Source organism: Chiroxiphia lanceolata, chromosome 10, assembly GCF_009829145.1.
Source record: "Chiroxiphia lanceolata isolate bChiLan1 chromosome 10, bChiLan1.pri, whole genome shotgun sequence".
NCBI lineage: Eukaryota > Metazoa > Chordata > Aves > Passeriformes > Pipridae > Chiroxiphia > Chiroxiphia lanceolata.
Window position 1 is genome coordinate 12,725,066 of NC_045646.1, and position 17,317 is coordinate 12,742,382.

The 17,317-nt window shown below is 58.0% G+C and overlaps 3 protein-coding genes across 3 annotated transcripts; all 3 read right to left on the bottom strand.

Annotated features, from left to right (window-relative positions):
• Nucleotides 1–720: 720 nt before the first annotated feature.
• On the bottom strand, nucleotides 721–6,257 carry LOC116791737 (leucine-rich repeat extensin-like protein 5). The gene is made up of 2 exons (XM_032698029.1): nucleotides 4,877–6,257; nucleotides 721–3,360 (listed from the first exon to the last, which is right to left on the bottom strand). Exon 2 carries the CDS (start codon nucleotides 3,355–3,357, stop codon nucleotides 721–723), a length of 2,637 nt encoding a protein of 878 aa, XP_032553920.1. The 5' UTR covers nucleotides 3,358–3,360; nucleotides 4,877–6,257.
• A 1,020-nt stretch (nucleotides 6,258–7,277) lies between these two features.
• On the bottom strand, nucleotides 7,278–9,987 carry CPN2 (carboxypeptidase N subunit 2). The gene is made up of 2 exons (XM_032697804.1): nucleotides 9,842–9,987; nucleotides 7,278–9,068 (listed from the first exon to the last, which is right to left on the bottom strand). The coding sequence occupies exons 1-2, from the start codon at nucleotides 9,851–9,853 to the stop codon at nucleotides 7,437–7,439; spliced, it is 1,644 nt and encodes a 547-aa protein (XP_032553695.1). The 5' UTR covers nucleotides 9,854–9,987; the 3' UTR covers nucleotides 7,278–7,436.
• Nucleotides 9,988–10,982: 995 nt separating this feature from the next.
• On the bottom strand, nucleotides 10,983–16,065 carry LOC116791611 (leucine-rich repeat-containing protein 15-like). The gene is made up of 2 exons (XM_032697815.1): nucleotides 15,969–16,065; nucleotides 10,983–14,347 (listed from the first exon to the last, which is right to left on the bottom strand). The coding sequence occupies exon 2, from the start codon at nucleotides 14,340–14,342 to the stop codon at nucleotides 12,567–12,569; it is 1,776 nt and encodes a 591-aa protein (XP_032553706.1). The 5' UTR covers nucleotides 14,343–14,347; nucleotides 15,969–16,065; the 3' UTR covers nucleotides 10,983–12,566.
• Nucleotides 16,066–17,317: the final 1,252 nt, after the last annotated feature.

Consider the following 17,317-nt stretch of genomic DNA (forward strand, 5'->3'; position numbering starts at 1 on the left):
TGCGCAGCCCTGATCTTACACCAGTCCCCAATGGCTGGCACTGACTGGGGACCCCACACTCCAGCAAGCAACAGGAACACTCCACAGCAGGTCATGGCAAGAAAAGCACTGGGATGAAAATAATCCCTGCACCAGAGGTGCAGGGGGGGCTTTAATATCACGGAGGAGGAAAGAGAACAGGAGAGGGGAAGAGGTGAACAGGAGAGGGGAAGAGGAGTACAGGCACTGACACATCCCGTAATATGGCACGGGGAAGAAGACAGGGCGCGGGGCAGGAAGCCTTGGCATGTCCTTCCCCAAGGACTGCAGGTACCTTCCAGGGCTGGCGAGTCGATTCGGGCCGGGGCTCCTGACCCTGCGAGCAAGAGCGGCCGTGTCCGCGGTGCGGCGGGTCCTGGCCGGCGTGTGCGGGGGCTCTGGCATTTCAGTGGCCGCAGGAAGGCGGTGGCAGCCACTGCCTGTGTCGGGATGCCATCTAGTGTCGTTTGGCAGAAGGGCCATCAGGCAGGGACACCGCATATAGGGTTCCAGTCTGCGAGCATCGCCGGGCGTCAGCTGGAAGGCATCCCAAAAAGGCCTGGCTACTGAGACCCCTATCCTGGGAACGGCCTGGGTGCTGGGTCCCCAGCCCCAGGGATACACACACTCTGCGGCCAGCACGGCTGCAGATCCCAAAGAAGGACAACGGGCACAGCCCAGGTCACACAGGGGCAGCGAAGCTTAAAGTGGTGCCTGAGTTGGCTCGGGGGTCCCCGGATCAGCCAGAGCCTGAAGGCTCAGCAGCCTCACAGGCGGCCCGGGGCGGTGTCGTGTGTCCTGGTGAAGGAGAAGGGCGAGCATCCCCCACAGCAGCGTGCAGGCTGCCTGCAGCGCCAGCGCGGCCAGCCCCAGCGCCAGGGACAGCCGGCACTGCCGTGGACTGGCCCGCAGGGACCAGCCCCAGGCACGATGACCGCTGGGGGCCAGGGGCGGGGAGGCCGGGCAGGGGCTCGTGTGGTCTGGCGGCAAAGGGATGGGAGGCGTTGGGAGTAGGACGGTGCCTGCCGGGGCAGGAGCATGCTGGGGAGCACTGGGGGTGGGCTGGGTGCCAGCTGGGGACAAGTCCCATGTGGTGGCATGGTCCTGCTCCCTGCCTGGTGCAGGAGCATGGTGGGATGGGGAGTGTGAGGCCAGTGGGACCATGCCCAGTTCAGCAGTCTTGGGGGATGGCCAGAGTGCCACGGAGGGAGCTGAGACAAGGGAGGTTTTGGGTGTTCCCTGTGGGATGGTGGCTGGCCTCTCCCTGGGCACTGAAAGAGCAGGAGGCACTTGTCTGGTGGTGGTTGCCGGTGGTCTGGTGGGCACCAGAAGAACAGGAAGCAAATGTCTGGTGGTGGCTGCCAGAGGGCTTGTTGGCACCTGCGTGGTGGCAGAAGCTAGAGTGGATGGCACAGGTTCTGGGTGGGTGGCCCCAGGAGACTGTAGGCTTACGATGGCTGAAGTTGGCACAGCTGGTGATGGGCTGGTGATGAAAGCCCTGAGCGTCACGGCTGATGATGATGGTTTGGCAATGGAGGCTGTTGGCAGCACAGTTGTTGGTGTGTTGATGAAGGTCTCTGGCAGCGCAGTTGGTAATGGGGTGATGATGGAGGTCTTTGGCACCATGGTTGTTGATGGTGTGGTGATGAAGGACTTGGGCACATTGGTTGTTGATGGGCTGTTGCTTAAGGCCTTCTGAAGCACAGCTGATGGTGGGGTGGGGACAAAGGCCTTAGATGGCACAGTTGGCAATGGAGTGGTGAAGGTGCCCTCTGTTGGGACAGCTGGCAACATGGCAGAGGTGACCACAGGTGACAGAACGGTTGTCAATGTCCTGATGGGAAAGGCTGCCAATGACAGCAAGGTTGGCATTGCTGTAGACAAGCCTCCAAGTGATGGTAAAGTTGACATCCTTTGTGATGATGTGGAGTTAAATGGCAGAGGTGGGATAAAAGAAGCTGAAAGAGGCAGAGTAGCTGGGCAAATTAAGTGGTCATCCCTCAGCAATGTTACTGCTTGCCCTGCCAGATGGGGTGGGCTCTTGCATGAGACTTGTGTGGACAATTTGATCTTCTCACTGTTACTCAGGATCCAGCTGTGCAGGGAGCAGAGGTTGCAATCACACCTCCATGGGTTACCACTCAGATACACTGAGCTGAGCTTCTTCAGGGGGTCCAGGAGCCCTTGGGGAACACTCTCCAGCTGGTTCTTTCGAAGGTTGAGGGTTTTCAGATTTGGGAGAGAAGCAAAGACCTCTTCATCCAGAGCAGAGAGCTGATTTGTGTCCAGCTGGAGGTCCAGGAGCTTGCTGAGCCCAGTGAAGGCTCCTCTTGGCAGGGCTAACAGCTGGTTGTGGGACAAGATGAGTTTTCCAAGGGATGTGAGGTTGACAAAGATGCCATCTGGAAGTGTGGCCAAACTGTTCCTGCCCAGGTCCAGCTCCCGTAAGTGTGGCATGGTGTCAAAAAGGCAGCAGGGGAGCTCCATGATATGGTTTGAACCCAGAGTCAGCAGCTTCAATTTGTTTAAACCAAAAAAGCCCTGAGGTGGGAGAACCCTGATGAGATTGTTGTCCAAGAGGAGTTTCTCCAGGTGAGGCAGGCTTCTCAGGAACATGGGTGGCAGTGCCCTGAGCCTGTTGCTCTGGAGGCTGAGCTCCAGCAGCTCTGTCTGACTGTCCAACAGTCCCTCTGGGAGGTCTTGCAACTCATTCTCATACAGCCGGAGGACCTGCAGCCGGGTAAGTTTGCTAAAGGCATTCACAGGAAGAGTTGTGATCCTGTTTCTAGACAGGTCCAAAAAGGTTAAATTGACGAGAGAATCAAAAATGCCTTCTGGAAGAGAAGGGATTGCATTGATGTGCAGGGAGAGCTCTCCCAAATTTTCCAGCCCATCAAAGAGGCCTTTGGGGATGTATCTGAGTTGGCTGTCTCTCAGCTCCAACCTCTGTAAGCTTGGGAGGTTTTGGAAAGTGCCCACAGATAGTTCTTCTAATGAGGCACCAGAGATATCCAAGTCCCTCAGCTTGTCCAGATTATCAAAGGCTCCAGGTTCAACTGTCTTGATCTTGTTGCCAATAAACAAAATCTTGATCAGGTTGGGCATGTACCTGAAGGCACCTTTCCTTATAGCAGTGATGCTGGTTTGCACAAAGATCATTTCAGAAACGAAGGGCTTTGCAATCTTTGGGATCTCTTTGACATCATTTTTTGTCCCTCGGTAGACTTGCTGGTAGTCTTTGGGCATTTCATATGGATCTTCACCCAGGATTTGATCTTGGCATTTATGGGGATGGAAGGAGAGGACGAAAAGGAAAAGGAAAAGGAAATGCTGGTACATTGTCTTGGAAAAAAAAAATTAAAAAAAAATCAGTTATGAAGAACAAAAAACCTGTGTTCACAGCTCATGAATTGTGGCATCACACTGTTGTTCAGCCCTCAGGACTCTTCTACTCAGATATCGTAACTCATTCAATAAGAAAGAGAGAGACCATGCAAGCAAACACACTGCATTTAGATGAGTTCACTGCTGTGGTACAGAGGGATGGGGAGGGAGAGCGAGCCAGCTCATGGCTTGGCACTGGCAGATGCTCCAGGGGGACAAGGGCTGGACAGTGTGTTCTCTCCCTCCTCCCATGTCTCAGCTGCAGGCTTGGTGTCTGCCTGGGTGAAGAAGGCAAAGTGCTGCTGCTCATTAGTGCTGCCCCAGTGGGTCCAGTTAGTCAGCAGGGCAACAGCCCATTCATGCAACAACAGGAGCAGTCAGCCCTGCACTTGCTAATGAGGGATCAACAAGGGTCCCACGAGGCAGCCAAGACCAGAGGATCTTGTGTACTCAGAATTTCCACACCATGCTGGGTGGACTTGCTGTTTCCTTGCTGCTTCTCTCAGTTCAGGGCAATCATTTAAAACATGGCTCCTAAGCATCTCCTTTTCAGGATTCTTGATAATTGCACCATATTTTGGCCTTAGTTGTGCAGCTCTGTCAGACAGAAATGGTTAACTTGTGAGCAGCAACCAAGCTTTAGAGCAAGGCTTGTTAAAACACTATGAAATGTCCATAGAGGAACTCTTTATTAACTAAGGTTTAGGGCTCTGGCCTTGCAGGTAGAAAGTGAAGTCACTGATGCACACCCACTAGTAGAGCCCACCACTTCCGTGGAAACATTTGGAAACACTCAGCTAACACATTAGCTGGGGTTTAACTGCTGTGAGCATTGCACTGGGATCGCAGTTTCCAACTTTTGATTTGCAGCCGTGGGTGGGAGCAGGGAAAAGAGCTATAGGTTGCTTCTTGGTGTCCGTCAAAGCTGACATGCAAAAACCTTATGTTGGGAGGGTACATTAGCTGTGAGAAGTTGGAGTTTTTTTAAAATGTTGAGAGCTCAGCAAATACAGGAGGCTGAAAGCCACTGGGTTTGAAGAGAAACCAATGGGAGGTGGTGACATTGGTTGTGCCGGCTGCCCTGCAGGGTTGCCCAGGGCAGAAGCCACTGCTGATCCCTGCCCATCCTCTCCTCAGGGAGACTCAGGTGGAGGAGCTGGGGCTGCAGGTGTAAAAGTGCCTGCTTCACTTCAGCTGCAGGAGCAGCACAGTGGGTGAAATGTGCAGGTGGAAACAGCTGGGTGCATGGGGATGAAAACAGACAGTTCTGAACTGCAGAGCTCTTTTAAAACCCTCAGTGTGATCCCTTGCTTGTCCCACCCTCCAGCAGTGCAGGGTCATGAAGGGGCATCCCCATCCAGCTCATGGCACTGAAGCCTCTCCTGCTTCTTGCTGCAAGGAAACAATCAACAGCCCCCCACAGGGCCTCTCCCAGAACATTTTTAAGAGCAAAAAAAGCTTTTGTATCACTTACTTGGCGGAGCACTCACCGACAAGTCCAGGCTGCAGGAACAAACCACGTGTGGAGTGAGGACACCGGATGGGGGTCCCATCACCTGGACAGCTTTTTATCCACAGCCCAGGCCCAGGGCCTGGTTTCAGTGAGATCAGGGCACAGGTCTGCGTGGGGAGATAAGGGACGGCCGGGGAGGCAGCAGCGGAGCTGTGCCCCTGTGTGGGAGGCCATGGCAGAAACCCCTCGGAGAGGACTCAGTCACGTACTCCCCAGGCGTTATCTCCTGGCGCCACTTGACTAGTCACATCCAGGGAAACCTGAAGATTTCCAGGCCAGCCTGTTTTGCAGCCAATGGTCCCTGCAGTCCCATATCTCCAGCAGCATAACCCACCAGCTTCATAGGCACCACCCCCACCGACACAACAGTAAGCTGTTTCCTTCCTCAGGATTCAGCTTATGTAGCTAAAGGTGCAGTTCTGGAGCCACTTGTTTATGCTCATAACAGTGATAACATCTGTGGCTGGACAGATATGTCGACGCCAACGCTCTGTGCTCAGCCCCACAGCTCCACACCAGAGGGCTGGGGCTGAGTGTCCTGTCCTGCACCCTAACACAGGCCAAAGACCCTCCTGCAGGGACACCCAGGGCTGCTGGCTGGTGCAGGGCATCCTGTCGGAAGAAACACCCTTTTTGATGCAAAGACTTGAACTGATTGGGTATCCATCACTTCCCAATGGGTAATTGCACTGATTGCATTTAAACGTCTTCTTTAGTTTTCACCTGTGCTTATTAAGGCTCAGATTGTGCTTGCTGGGCTTCATTGCAGCTTTCTTGGCAAATTTAAAAACAAACCACTGCACATTTTAAACAGCCTTACTCCTTTCCAACATCAATGCTGTATGCCTCCAGGTACCCACTTGGTGCCAGGCTATTCCAGAATCTGCAGAGTGGCAGGAGCTGAAGTGCATGAGGGGACAGAGCTCACAACAGGATTGCAACCAGCCACCCCAGGCCACAGTGTGGCAGCTGTGCCAGGTTTGGGGAACTGCATCCAACTGCAGTACCTTGGTCCAGGCTTGGAGGTGGCCATGCCAGCATCACCTGGGAGATGTCTGAAGCACAGTGGTAGTCCCCCATTTGGGAGAGACAGCAGGATGACTGTGCAGAATTGTATCTGGGAAGCAGTGTTGCCTGTCTGCATTGCTCCCAGGAGCATGGGGCTGGCAGTCATAGAACCATGTAGGTTGGAAAAGACCTCTTAAGATCATCGAGTCGCTGTTAACCCAGCACTGACAAGTCCACCACTAAAACATGTCCCTAAATGCCACATACACACATTTCTTTAACCCAGAGGCTAAAGCAGGGCTGGGATCGCAGCCCACTGCCAGGGCAGGTGGGGCCAACCAGAGACCCTGCCCACCCAGGTGGGCAGCAGCAGGGCAGGGCCTCCAAGGACACACAGCCCAGCAGTGGGGCCGGGCCGGGAGGGGCGCTCCGAGGGGGGCGCCGGGCTCAGGGAAGGATCCCCCGGCGCTGCCCAGCCCGCGGAGCGCTGTCCCTGTCGCCGCGAGATGGTGCCGCAGCACCGCCCCACCACCATGCACAGACACACACGCACTTACACCCCGGTGTGTGCACCCACACCCGCTCCTCCCGCGGGAGCACCCCCCTTACCTGCCACCCCCTGCGTGGGCAGCGCTGCTGGGACTCTGTGTCTCCTCTCCACGGGTCACAGAATCAGCATCGCAGGATAGATGAGGGGTGGAAGGGGCCACTGAAAGTCATCTAATCCAACCTCCCCCCTGAAGTAGGGCTCCCTGGGGTGTATTGCTGAAGGCTCTGTTCAGGTGGCTTTTGAGTATCTTCAGAGAAGGAGACTCTACAGCCTTGCTGGGCAACCTGTTCAGTCACCCCACAGTAAAGTTCTTCCTCCTGTTCAGGTGGAATTTCCTGCATTCCAGGCTGCAGGGCTGCAGACCAAGCCCTGGCAGGGTATGGGGGACGAACCAGTGGATGTCTGGGCTGGAGCTCACCCTGCAGCCAGACAGCCCATGCCCCTTGCTGGGTAGTCAGTAGCACTCACCCATTCTTCCCTTGGACACCCCAAAACCATGCCCTGAGAGTTATTGCCAGGCTGCAGCTGGGTGTCTGCAGTGCCAAAGGAAGCAGTGCAGGAGGTGGGGCTGGTGGGCTGCAGTGGGCAGAGATGAGCACACCATGAGCGTGCCAAAGAGCCACCTACTCACCACCATGCACCTGCACCCACACCATACCATGCACAGCCCCAGACCAGACCCCAGTGGATCACATCGACCTTCACCACCTCTCCCAGGTACACAGGCAGATGTGAGGGAACAGAACCATGGGAACTGGTTGCACAGAAATAATATATACATTTTAATTGTATTTGAAATATACAGGAAACACATAGCTTGGAGAATAAATACCACCAGGCCAGCTGTTGTGGAGAGCTCAGTGATGGTTGGTGACCAAGGCAGGGGTAGCAGAGCAAGACTGGGTGCTGTTTCCCAGGCTGGCTCTGAGGTTTCCAGTGCAGAAGCTGGCACCTACCTGAGCTCTAGGGCACAGCAGGGAGACCTGGCGATGTGGCCTCATTCCCGCTCTGTGCTGTGACAAGGACGCTGACCTGCAGTGTGCCACAGTGGGAGTGCAGCACCCAGGTACCCTGGTACGCCGGCCCCAACCCCTGCACTTGCTCGGGAGGAGGAGGAGGGAGGCGAAGGCTGAGCTGCTGGCAGCTTGTGGCATCACAGACCATGCTTACAGTGCCCTCAGGGTTGCTGTAGGTGCACTGTCCTGGAGCATCCCTGTCCCAACCTTCCTCTGGGGGGATACCAGGTCCTCCCGGGCACTCCAGCTGCCCCCGGGGGACCTCCAGCAGGGACTGTCCCTGGAGAGCAGTTGGACTGGCACAGAAGGGTTGCCCATGGATGAGGGGCTCAGCAAAGCCCTGGAGCCAGTGCAGGAGATAGGCAAGGTGGCAGTCACAGGCCCAGGGGTTGTCAGACAGCCCCACACGCACCAGCTCATCATTGGCATCGAAGAGCCCCAGGGGCAGGCGGGCCAGGCGGTTGTGGTCCAGTGCCAGGACAGTGAGGAGGGGCAGCCCAGCCAGGAGCCCTGCTGGCAGGCTGGAGAGGTTGTTGTGGCTCAGCTGTAGTGCTGTCAGTGCTGCCAGTCCCTGGAAAACCTCAGTGGGCAGGTAGAACATGGCATTGTGTGAAAGCACCAGGGTCTGCAGCGCCGACAGGTTGGAGAAGAGCTCCCGGGGCAGCGTCTCCAGCTGGTTGCGACCCAGCGAGAGGTGGAGGAGGCTGGGTGTGCCAGTGAAGAGGGTGGCAGGCAGGGTGGCCAGGCGGTTGCCCTCCAGGCTGAGGGTAGTGAGGTTGAGGAGACCAGTGAAGATGTCGGGGGCCAGGCTGCCCAGGGCGTTGTGCTGCAGCTGCAGCCGCCGCAGCCCCCCCAGCCCGGTGAAGATGCCGGGTGGCAGCTCCTCCAGCCGGTTACCATCCAGGTGGAGCTCAGTCAGCTGGCCAAGTGCCCTGAAAGCGCCGGGGGGCACCCGCACCAGCAGGTTGTCGCTGAGTTTGAGGAGGCGGAGGGCAGTGAGTGGGGCCAGCAGCCCCTCTGGCAGCTCAACCAGGACATTCTGTGAGAGGTCCAGGGCCTGGAGCTGCCGGAGTGGGTGGAAGATGCCGGGGGGCAATGCCACAATCCTGTTCCCTGGCAAGCGCAGGTCCTGCAGGCTGCATGCAGCAGTGAAGAATCCTGGCTGCAAGGAGCTGATGGCATTGGCACCCAGGGAGAGCTTGCTGAGGTTGGTCAACCCCATCAGCACCCCAAGGCTGACTGCTGGCAAGGGGTTTCCTGACACCTCCAGCTCGGTCAGGCTGGGCAGCCACTGAAAGGCACCGGCTTCCAGCTCCTGGATGTTGTTGTTGAGGAAGACCAGCTTGGTGAGGGTGGTACTGGTGCCCAGGGCCCCCCTGCGCACACTGCTCAGGCCTGTCTCCACAAAGAAGAGCTGTGTGGCACTGCCCGGCAGGCCCGCCGGGATCTCCCGCATCCTCTCGTCTGAGCAGAAGATTTTGGAGGTGTCGTAGCACTGGCAGGTATGGGGGCAGGATAGGGGCAGCCCCCTCACCAGCAGGGACCCCGGCCCCAGCAGCACGCAGATCACCAGCCTGCACTGTAGAAGGATCCAAGCCTCACCCCCTGCCTTGACAAGGCAGAAATCTGCACCCACAGGCAGGAATGGGGAGTGCTTCCCTCCCACATCTCTCCCCAGGGTTCTTACACTCTGTCCCAGCCTGCCCTACTACAACTAGAGTGGTGCCACCCTCACCAAAGATCCCCACATCCTGCAGAGCAGTGACTGAGGTGAGACCCATGTGGGTCTGTGGAAGGAAACTGTCTTGGTGGGAACCTGTAGTCTCATGAGATGTCTCCAAGGGCACGAAGCCAGGCTCTGGGGCAGGGGAGCATGTGAAGCACAGGGCTGTGCTGCACACAGTGGGTGACGGAGACAAAGCTGAAGGGCTGCTCTGCATCAGGGGCAACAGAAGTGGGCTCCACCAGTTATATTTCCAATTGCCCATCGGGTACTTCTTTTGCCGCAAGCAACTAGAGCAGCATTAAACGTCCCCAAGGGATATTCAGCCTGACCAAATGCCTATTCCCAGCCCATGGGAGGCACTTTTTGAGGCAGTGACCTCCAGACCTCTGCCAGTCCCTCCTTACTTGGGATACCTGCCAGTGCTGCCTCATGGTGGGGGATGTTGCCCACCCCCTGCAGACACCCCTCATCAGTGGGGCTGTCCTGGACTTACACCGACACTTGAGAGCAGCGCTGGGCTTGGCGTTTCCTTTCCACCACCTCGCTTGTTTTCACCAGAGCCAGCAGTGGCTCCCACCCATCCCAGGCCCCCCAAACTACCCAAGCACTGTGGCCCCACCACTTACCGAATGTGGCATCGTGGAGATGGTCAGGTTTGCAGGGATGCTACTTGCTGAGATGGGACAGTGTTTTCTGGGGCGGATGGGAAGCCAGGAGACGAGCTGTTCCTGCTGGGGTGGAGCTGCCCCTCACTGCTTATCGGCAACAACAACCCGTGTCCTTGGAACACTTTGAAAAATAACCCAACCCCGGAGGACTGGAGGTGAGGCCAGAGGCAGCCGCCTGTGAGCATCCTGGCAAGGAAGTGAGGTCTTGGCCCCGGACATCCACTGGCCCAGGGACAGTGGCAGGGGTGGCTCCAGTTCCACACTGAGGTCAGCAGGCTTGTTTCCAGAAACCCCCTAGGAGAGCCCCAGGACTTTATTAAATCTCACTGGGAAATGATGCTAGAAGCATCTGTGTCACGAGAGAGGGGACCAGGCACAGCTTCGCAAGGCAAATGAAGGTTGGACTTTATGATGTTAGGGTCTTTTCCAACCTTATTGATTCCATGATTCTGTGGGGAGGGGACCACTGTGGGACCATCATGGTGACAACAGGTGTTTTGCATCCCAGCCAGCAGTGGGATGGCAAGGGACCCATGGACCAGCTGGACTCACTAGCAGTTTCAACCTGCCTGGGCGAGCAGCACACACTACCATAAGGGCTGCATTGCAAGGGCCTGTACTGGAACAGGGCAGGGTGGCAGTGCCATGGAGGCACCCCTAGGGTCAGGAGGGGGGGCCACTTTACTGCTGGCTTAATGGAGCAGACAGTGATACACAGAAAAACTCAGCTGACACAGTCCAGCAGTAGCCAGCTCTGAAGGGAGCCAAGCAAGCTCCTCCCCACCCCAGCAGTGGATTGCACAGGACGCACTCAGTGTCTCCATTGAGAAGCTCCTGTGGTATCAGCTCACTCTTCAAGAGCCATCTGCTGCTGCTGGATGGCTGAGCCCTTCTTGGTCCCTCACCCCAGGCTGGAGTCCAGGGACCAGCAAGGACTCTGCAACAGCAATCCACTAATCCTCTCCCAGCCCCACCATCCTGTACGGGCTTTCTCTCAACACTACAAAAACCTCTTAGGAGTGGAAATCGAGCACAGCCCCTGTCCCTGTTGGGCCATTCCCCTGCTGTACACCATGAAGGAGTGAATAAACAGTGGGTGGACAAAGGTACTTTAATGGAGAGGTCACACATCAGCACCCAATGGCCCCATGACACAGTCCTATGTCTTCTGCTGCCATGCAGGACCCAGCCCAGAGGAGTGACCCATCATGTGCACCAGCATGGAGCTGCTTCTGCCAGCACTGCTTCCTGAGGTGCTGTGAGCAGCCAGCACTATGGGGTGGCCACCGAGTGTGACCCTTGTCCCATGGCAGCAATCCTCAGGCAGCCTGGTGCCACTGCAGCACACATGGAGGTGAGCTGGACTCCTCTGTGGCTGTGCTACAGCTGGAGAAGTCCGGGTGTTCACTGGATGCAGGTGCTGGGCAGGCATGGTGTGGTACCCATTTGTGAATTGCAGAGCAGCTAGTGCTTGCTGACCCCTCCACTGTGTGCTGCCAGCATTCCCACTGCCCAAGGGCTGTGAATAGGCACGGAGACTGGGCACATACAGGCAGGGCACTCAAGAGAGGAAGAAGAGCGTGAAGAAGCTTTGCCAAGCACAAGAAGAACAGGCTGCTCACTAGCTGGTGGAGGATGCATGAGGTATCGAGGACCAGGTATCGAGGATGGGCTGCAGCAGGAGCAGCCCAAACATGCTCCAGGTGCCCAGGGACATAAGCACAAGAGTCTCTTCCAGGCCCTGCAGACACTTCACACCCGTTGTCCCACTCCTCTAACTCCCCCTGCAGTGGGGCCAGTGCCAGGCCCCCCAGCACCTCATGGGCCTGAGGCAGGGCCACGGTACGGTCAGCACCAGCGTGCAGTGAGGGCTGGGGAGCTGCTCCTACCCCACTGACGCCAGCACACTGCCCCGTGACTCTCCTGGTTGGAAGCGCAGGAGGGCAGCAGGAGGATGCCTGGAGCAGGGGAGGATGCTGGCTGTGCTCTGGCATGCCCTGCCTGCAGGCAGGGAGGGCAGCTGGGACGCGGCTGAGACACTCAGGGTGTATCAGTCTGGCAGCAGCCCTGCCCCCCGAGGAACCCTGCCCGGGCACAGGCGAGTGACGGCGCAGCACAAACAAGGACACGGAGCTCTCCCGGGGCGAAGGTGCTCGCTCGGCACGGCCTGACGGCTCACACTGCCTGTCCAGGCAGGGGCAGGGGGAAGGCATGACAGGAGCAGAGGATGGGGAAGAGGGGCTGGGCAGGGATGAGGTTAGCAGGAAACACGAGAGCAGCAGCACTGCAGGGAAGGATGCAAGCTGAATGATGGGGAAGTCCTGTTATTTGGGGTAAGCACCATCATTACCAGGCTGTGGCTCCTGGCTCAAGGGATCCCTCTCAGCACCTCAGACCCTAGCTGCCAGATCTTGGGTAAGGAATGAGCACAGAGGCTACACTGGAGGCAAGAGGGGCTGGAGATAGAGGGCAGCCACAGGAGATCACCCAGGGGGATGCCCTGCTGCAGAGAAGGGGCAGGGCAAAGCAGAGAAGGACAGTGGTCGGCACATGCAGCATACAGGGTGATGCTGTCCCATCCCAGTCAGCAAGGGCAGCTGATGCAGAGCCACTGTCATGTCCCTTGGCCCCACAGAGAGGGGATGCCCCATGAGCACCTCTCCCCCCAGGGTCTGCTGGACACTCAGGCTTCATTCGGTGCCTTCATCCTCATAAGCACGACGTGGCTCTTCTTCCTACAGCCATAGACCACCAGTGCCACCAGAGCAGCAAGCAGGGCCACACATACCAGCACGATGACTGCCACCACCACTCCACTCTGTATGCGTGTCAGCCCCCACTGCCCTCTCTCCTCCTCCTCTTCCTCCTTCTTTTCCTCCTTCTCCTCCTCCTTCTTTCCCTCCTTCTCCCTCTCCTCCTCCTCCTCCCGTGGGGAGATCGGCAGCCCCGCGGGGGCCTCCGTCCAGGCGCCCTCCGGCGATGCTGCCTCAGAGCTGTGAGCAGGAAGGTGGGTGCTGGGATGGGGGGAGGCAGTGGGGGACTGAGTGTCGAGGAACTGGTCCCGTGGCAGCTCAGCGATGGGAGTGCCCAGCAGGGCAGGAGGCTGGGCACACAGGGGGGGTGTCTCACCCACCTTGTGGGGATTGTCCTCCAGCCAGCCCTGCAGGGGCAGGATGCCCTTGTCACAGCGCCAGGAGTTGTTGTGCAGCCTCACCTCTCGCAGGGTAGTCAGGGGGGAGAAGATGCCGGCGGGCAGGTACTCCAGGGCATTGAAATGCAGCTGCAGGTGTTGCAGCCCGGGGGTGGCCCGGAAGAGGCTCCGCGGCAGCGCCTGCAGCTGGTTGTGGTGGAGGGAGATGTTCTGCAGCTTGGGCAGCCCCTCCAGCACCCGGGCATCCAGGCGGCGCAGCGCATTGGAGTGCAGCGACAGCTCCAGCAGCTCCCCCAAGCCCTGGAAAGCCCCCGGTGCCACCGAACGCAGCCGGTTCTTGCTGAGAACCAGGAGCTGCAGCTGGGTGAGATTGCTGAAGACGCCAGTGGGGAGGCTGGAAAGCTCATTCTCGTAGAGCCACAGCTCCCGCAGGTTGGGCATGGGCCCAAAGGCACTGGGGGAGATGTCCCGCAGGCGGTTGACATGCAGGGTGATCTTGGCAAGGGAGTGCAGGGGCAAGAAGATGCCACTCGGCAGAGTGGTGAGAAGGTTATTGGACAGGTAGAGCTTCTGCAGATTGGTGTTGTGCACGAAGAGCTCCGGGGACAGTGTCTCCAGCTGGTTCTGGTGCAGCCCCAGCTCCTGCAGCTCTGGCAGCCCATCAAAGGTGCCCGCTGGGATCTGCTGGAGCCGGTTCTCGTAGAGCCGCAGCACCTGCAGCCGTGCCAGCCGCTCGAAGGCCCGGGGCGGCAGGCGGTCAATGTTGTTCCTGGCCAGGTTGAGCTTGGTGAGGCTGGTGAGCTGGTCGAACACCCCTTCCTGCAGCTCCTGCAGGTTGTTCCCATGCAGCTGCAGCTCCTTGAGGTTGCTTAGGTGGGTGAAGTGGGAAGGCTCAACCTGGAGGATCTGGTTACTGGAGAGAAGTAGAGACTCCAGCTTGTCCAGAGGCTCGAAGACCTGCACAGGGAGCTCCTGCAGCTTGTTGCTGGCCAGGCTGAGGTAGCGCAGGTCGGGCAGGTGCTGGAAGGCCCCAGGGCTTATGTGGGACAGGTTGTTCTTCTCGATGCGCAGCCCGATGAGCAGGGAGGCGTTGCCGAAGGATGCCTCACCCAGCTCGGTGATGCGCGTGTTGATGATCTGAAGGGTCATGGCATTCGCAGGGATGGGGCTGGGGACCGTGGTGATGCCAGCACCAGAGCATTCCACCTGGGCGCTGCGGATGCACTGGCACTGCTCTGGGCACTGGCCACTGGCCAGTTGGATGCCCACCAGCAGCAGCAGCCACCACTGCCAGTCTCCCTGCTCCATTGGGCCTGAAAAAACAAAGGTGGGGGGTTGAGCCCCTGCAATTTCCCAGCTCCCAGGGCCACTGCCAGGGGTGGGTGCTGCTTTCTCCCTGCAAAAGGCCACCGAGTCTGTGGCCATTCTGTCCCCAGCATGGCAATGAGGCAGAGGAGGGCAGGCAAGGAAGGTTGGGGGCAGGCAGGGCTTGGCACAGCCCAGGCAGGAGTGCAAAGTGAGACAGAGCTGGGGGCCACAATGCCTGGCTGCCATACCACAGCTATTAGCGGCATCCCTGGCATCCCACCTCTCTTGGCTCCTCTGGCAGCCGGGAGCATGGTTTCCTGTTTTACAGAGTGTGATGAGCTGCTGCCAGCAGCACTGCCTCCTGGCATGGCCAAACAGCCCAGACCTTGACCAGAGCCAGCCTGGGGCACCCACAGCCACACAGGACCCAGGGTGCTGGGTGCTCCCCCCAGCATCTGCGAGCGCCCTTCCAGCTCTGCCTTGGCAGCGAGCGGCCCTGAGCGCCTGTTGCAGAGCCAAGAGCAGTACCAGCACCCACTGCCCAGGCACGCTTTAGCTCCAGTCCTGCAAGAGCTTGGGTCAACAGGACCCTTGCCAGCTCCCCAGCACAGGCTGAGTACAGAGGTGGCCCTGTCTTCACCCCATTCCCAGCAGAAGGTCTCAGCTCTGGCTGATTTTTGCCATGAGAGCAGGGTGTCTGTTGTGGGCACCTTTTGCAGGCTGGTCCCAGGGGTGGTGCCCAGAGAAGCAAGAGCTTTACAGTGAAGTTATCCATTCCCCCACAAGCACAGACACCATGGACACCCTCTTCTCCCTCCCTAGATTAAAGCAGCAGCCTTGTGCCAGGCTGGCATGGAGCAGCCCCCCTCTACCAGCTTTGAGGGCATAAGGGAGGGGGAAAACCTTCTGAGCACAGCTCAGCCAAACAGGCGAGTCCAGCAGCACAGGGGTGTGGCCACAGTGCCCCAGCTGGCACAGCACCCTGGGGTGCTGAGCACAGCCCCTGCCCCCCTCCCTGCACTCCCTCCAAGGAACATGCTTGCTCTCAGGCAGGGAGGGAGGAACCCTCCATAAGCCAGCAGAGTTTATGTTTCCCATATGGAAACAATCTGCATCCAAGAACAGCTTTGTTTATAGTGAGCCATTTATAAACTTCCCCAAAGGCTCAGCACATCAAAAGCCCAGCTCATGTCACTCCCTGGTAATGCAGCGCAGAGAGCATCCATACTGGAGAGACCTTCAGGAAAGGCAGCTGGAAACAATTGATCTCCCTTTTTCTTCTAGGGACAAAAAAATTACAGACCAAGAGGCTAAATATTCCCTACTGCTCAGCCCCTCAGCATCCCACTGCTCCTAACATTAGCCCCCCAAAATGTTACTTTGCCTTCCTTAATTTTCTCTATTGATAATTATTTGGGATACATTGCCCATGTAACTCTCTCAGCTCCCACAGTGTGTAAGTGGTCTCACTTTTTTTGGAGAAGCCTTGCATGATAAACATCTCCATCAAAACAAAAGGTGCTGAACATGCAGATCCCACCAATGCACCACCAACCCCCAGAGCTGCCCTGGGAGTCCCCCAGACCCGGGGCTGCTCACAGGGGCAGTAGCAGAGAGGAGACTTACCCGAGTGTCCTGCAGCCACGAACGCCGAGTGAGCACAGCTCCGTGCTGGCAAGAGAGCTGAGTGTGGTTCACGCTTCCCCTCCCAGTATATAACCCGTCCAAATCAATGAATCAGCACAGGGGCAGTGTCGAGGTTAGGGAAAGCGCTGGAGCAGAGCTGCTTCCAACTCCTATTTCCTCGGCAGAGCAAGCATCTCAAGGATGGAGTTTCCCTCTCCTGAACACCCGTGCTCTTGTTTGAAGACAAGAAGATGGCCCCATGAACATGCTGCTCATGTCAGCCAGTGTAGCAGCTTGGCCCCAGGAACCCCCCTGGTCCTCAGTGGGACAGCTGTGTGCCTTCACTGGCACACTTCACACCAGGGCTGCTCCATGGCATCACCTCAGCACAAACACAGAATTTGTCTCCCCATCTATGGCTCCTGCAAGTATCAGGACCTCCTGCCCAGGGCTGCTGGCGCAGGCAGACCCTCGGTACACCGACCCTGCCCATGTCACAGCTCTCATTTCCCCCACAGCCACAGATGCAAACAGGCCAGGAACCCATGAGCACACACTCCAGGCTCTGTCCTGAGCACCTCAACCAGCTCTGCCAGGAAACAGGCACCACGCCAGGGCCAGTGGCTATGCAGGTGCCAACCAGGGGTCAGGCTGCTTCAGAGAGCCCTCAGCCTAAGCCAGAGCACTTCCCAGTAGCCATGAGGAACACTTGGGCACTGAGGAACACCCATTGCAGGCATCCCTGCAACTCCAGAGCAGCACACACTGCCATCTCCCAGGAGCTGCCGCTGCTCTGGACCCTCAGCAGTCCTGACACACAGGTGATGGAGCCTGGCACACAGGGGTGTTTGGGAAGCATCCAAGCCATCCCATCCACTTCTTCAGGGGCACCTGATGCCACCCCTACCCTGCCCCCTCCAGCCCACATGGGTACACCAGGGTGCCCTTGGTCCCCACCACCTAGCCCGGGTCTCCCCACCCTGCCCACCTCTCCAGGGCTGTCCCAGTCCGGCAGCTAATGGGAACGGATATCCTGCAGGAAGCAGCTGAGAGTCACTATACGTGGCCCCTTTGGGCTTCCTGGAGCCAGAGCAGTCCCATGCTAACCACGGGGCAGCTGGAACTTGCCTGACCACATCTAATCCCGTCTGAGCCCACCCATGTTTCCGCCAGTTGCAGCAGCCCCTGCTCAGGTCCCAGCTGGTGCTGACAAGCTGCTCAAGATGGGAACAGCATGGGGCTGCTGCCAGAGAAGGGGGAGGAAGGCGGCCTCCATCCCCACGCCGCAGTGTGTCGTGCTGTGAGGGGTGGGAGGGTGCAGGGCAGTGGAAGGGACAGCAATCCTGTTC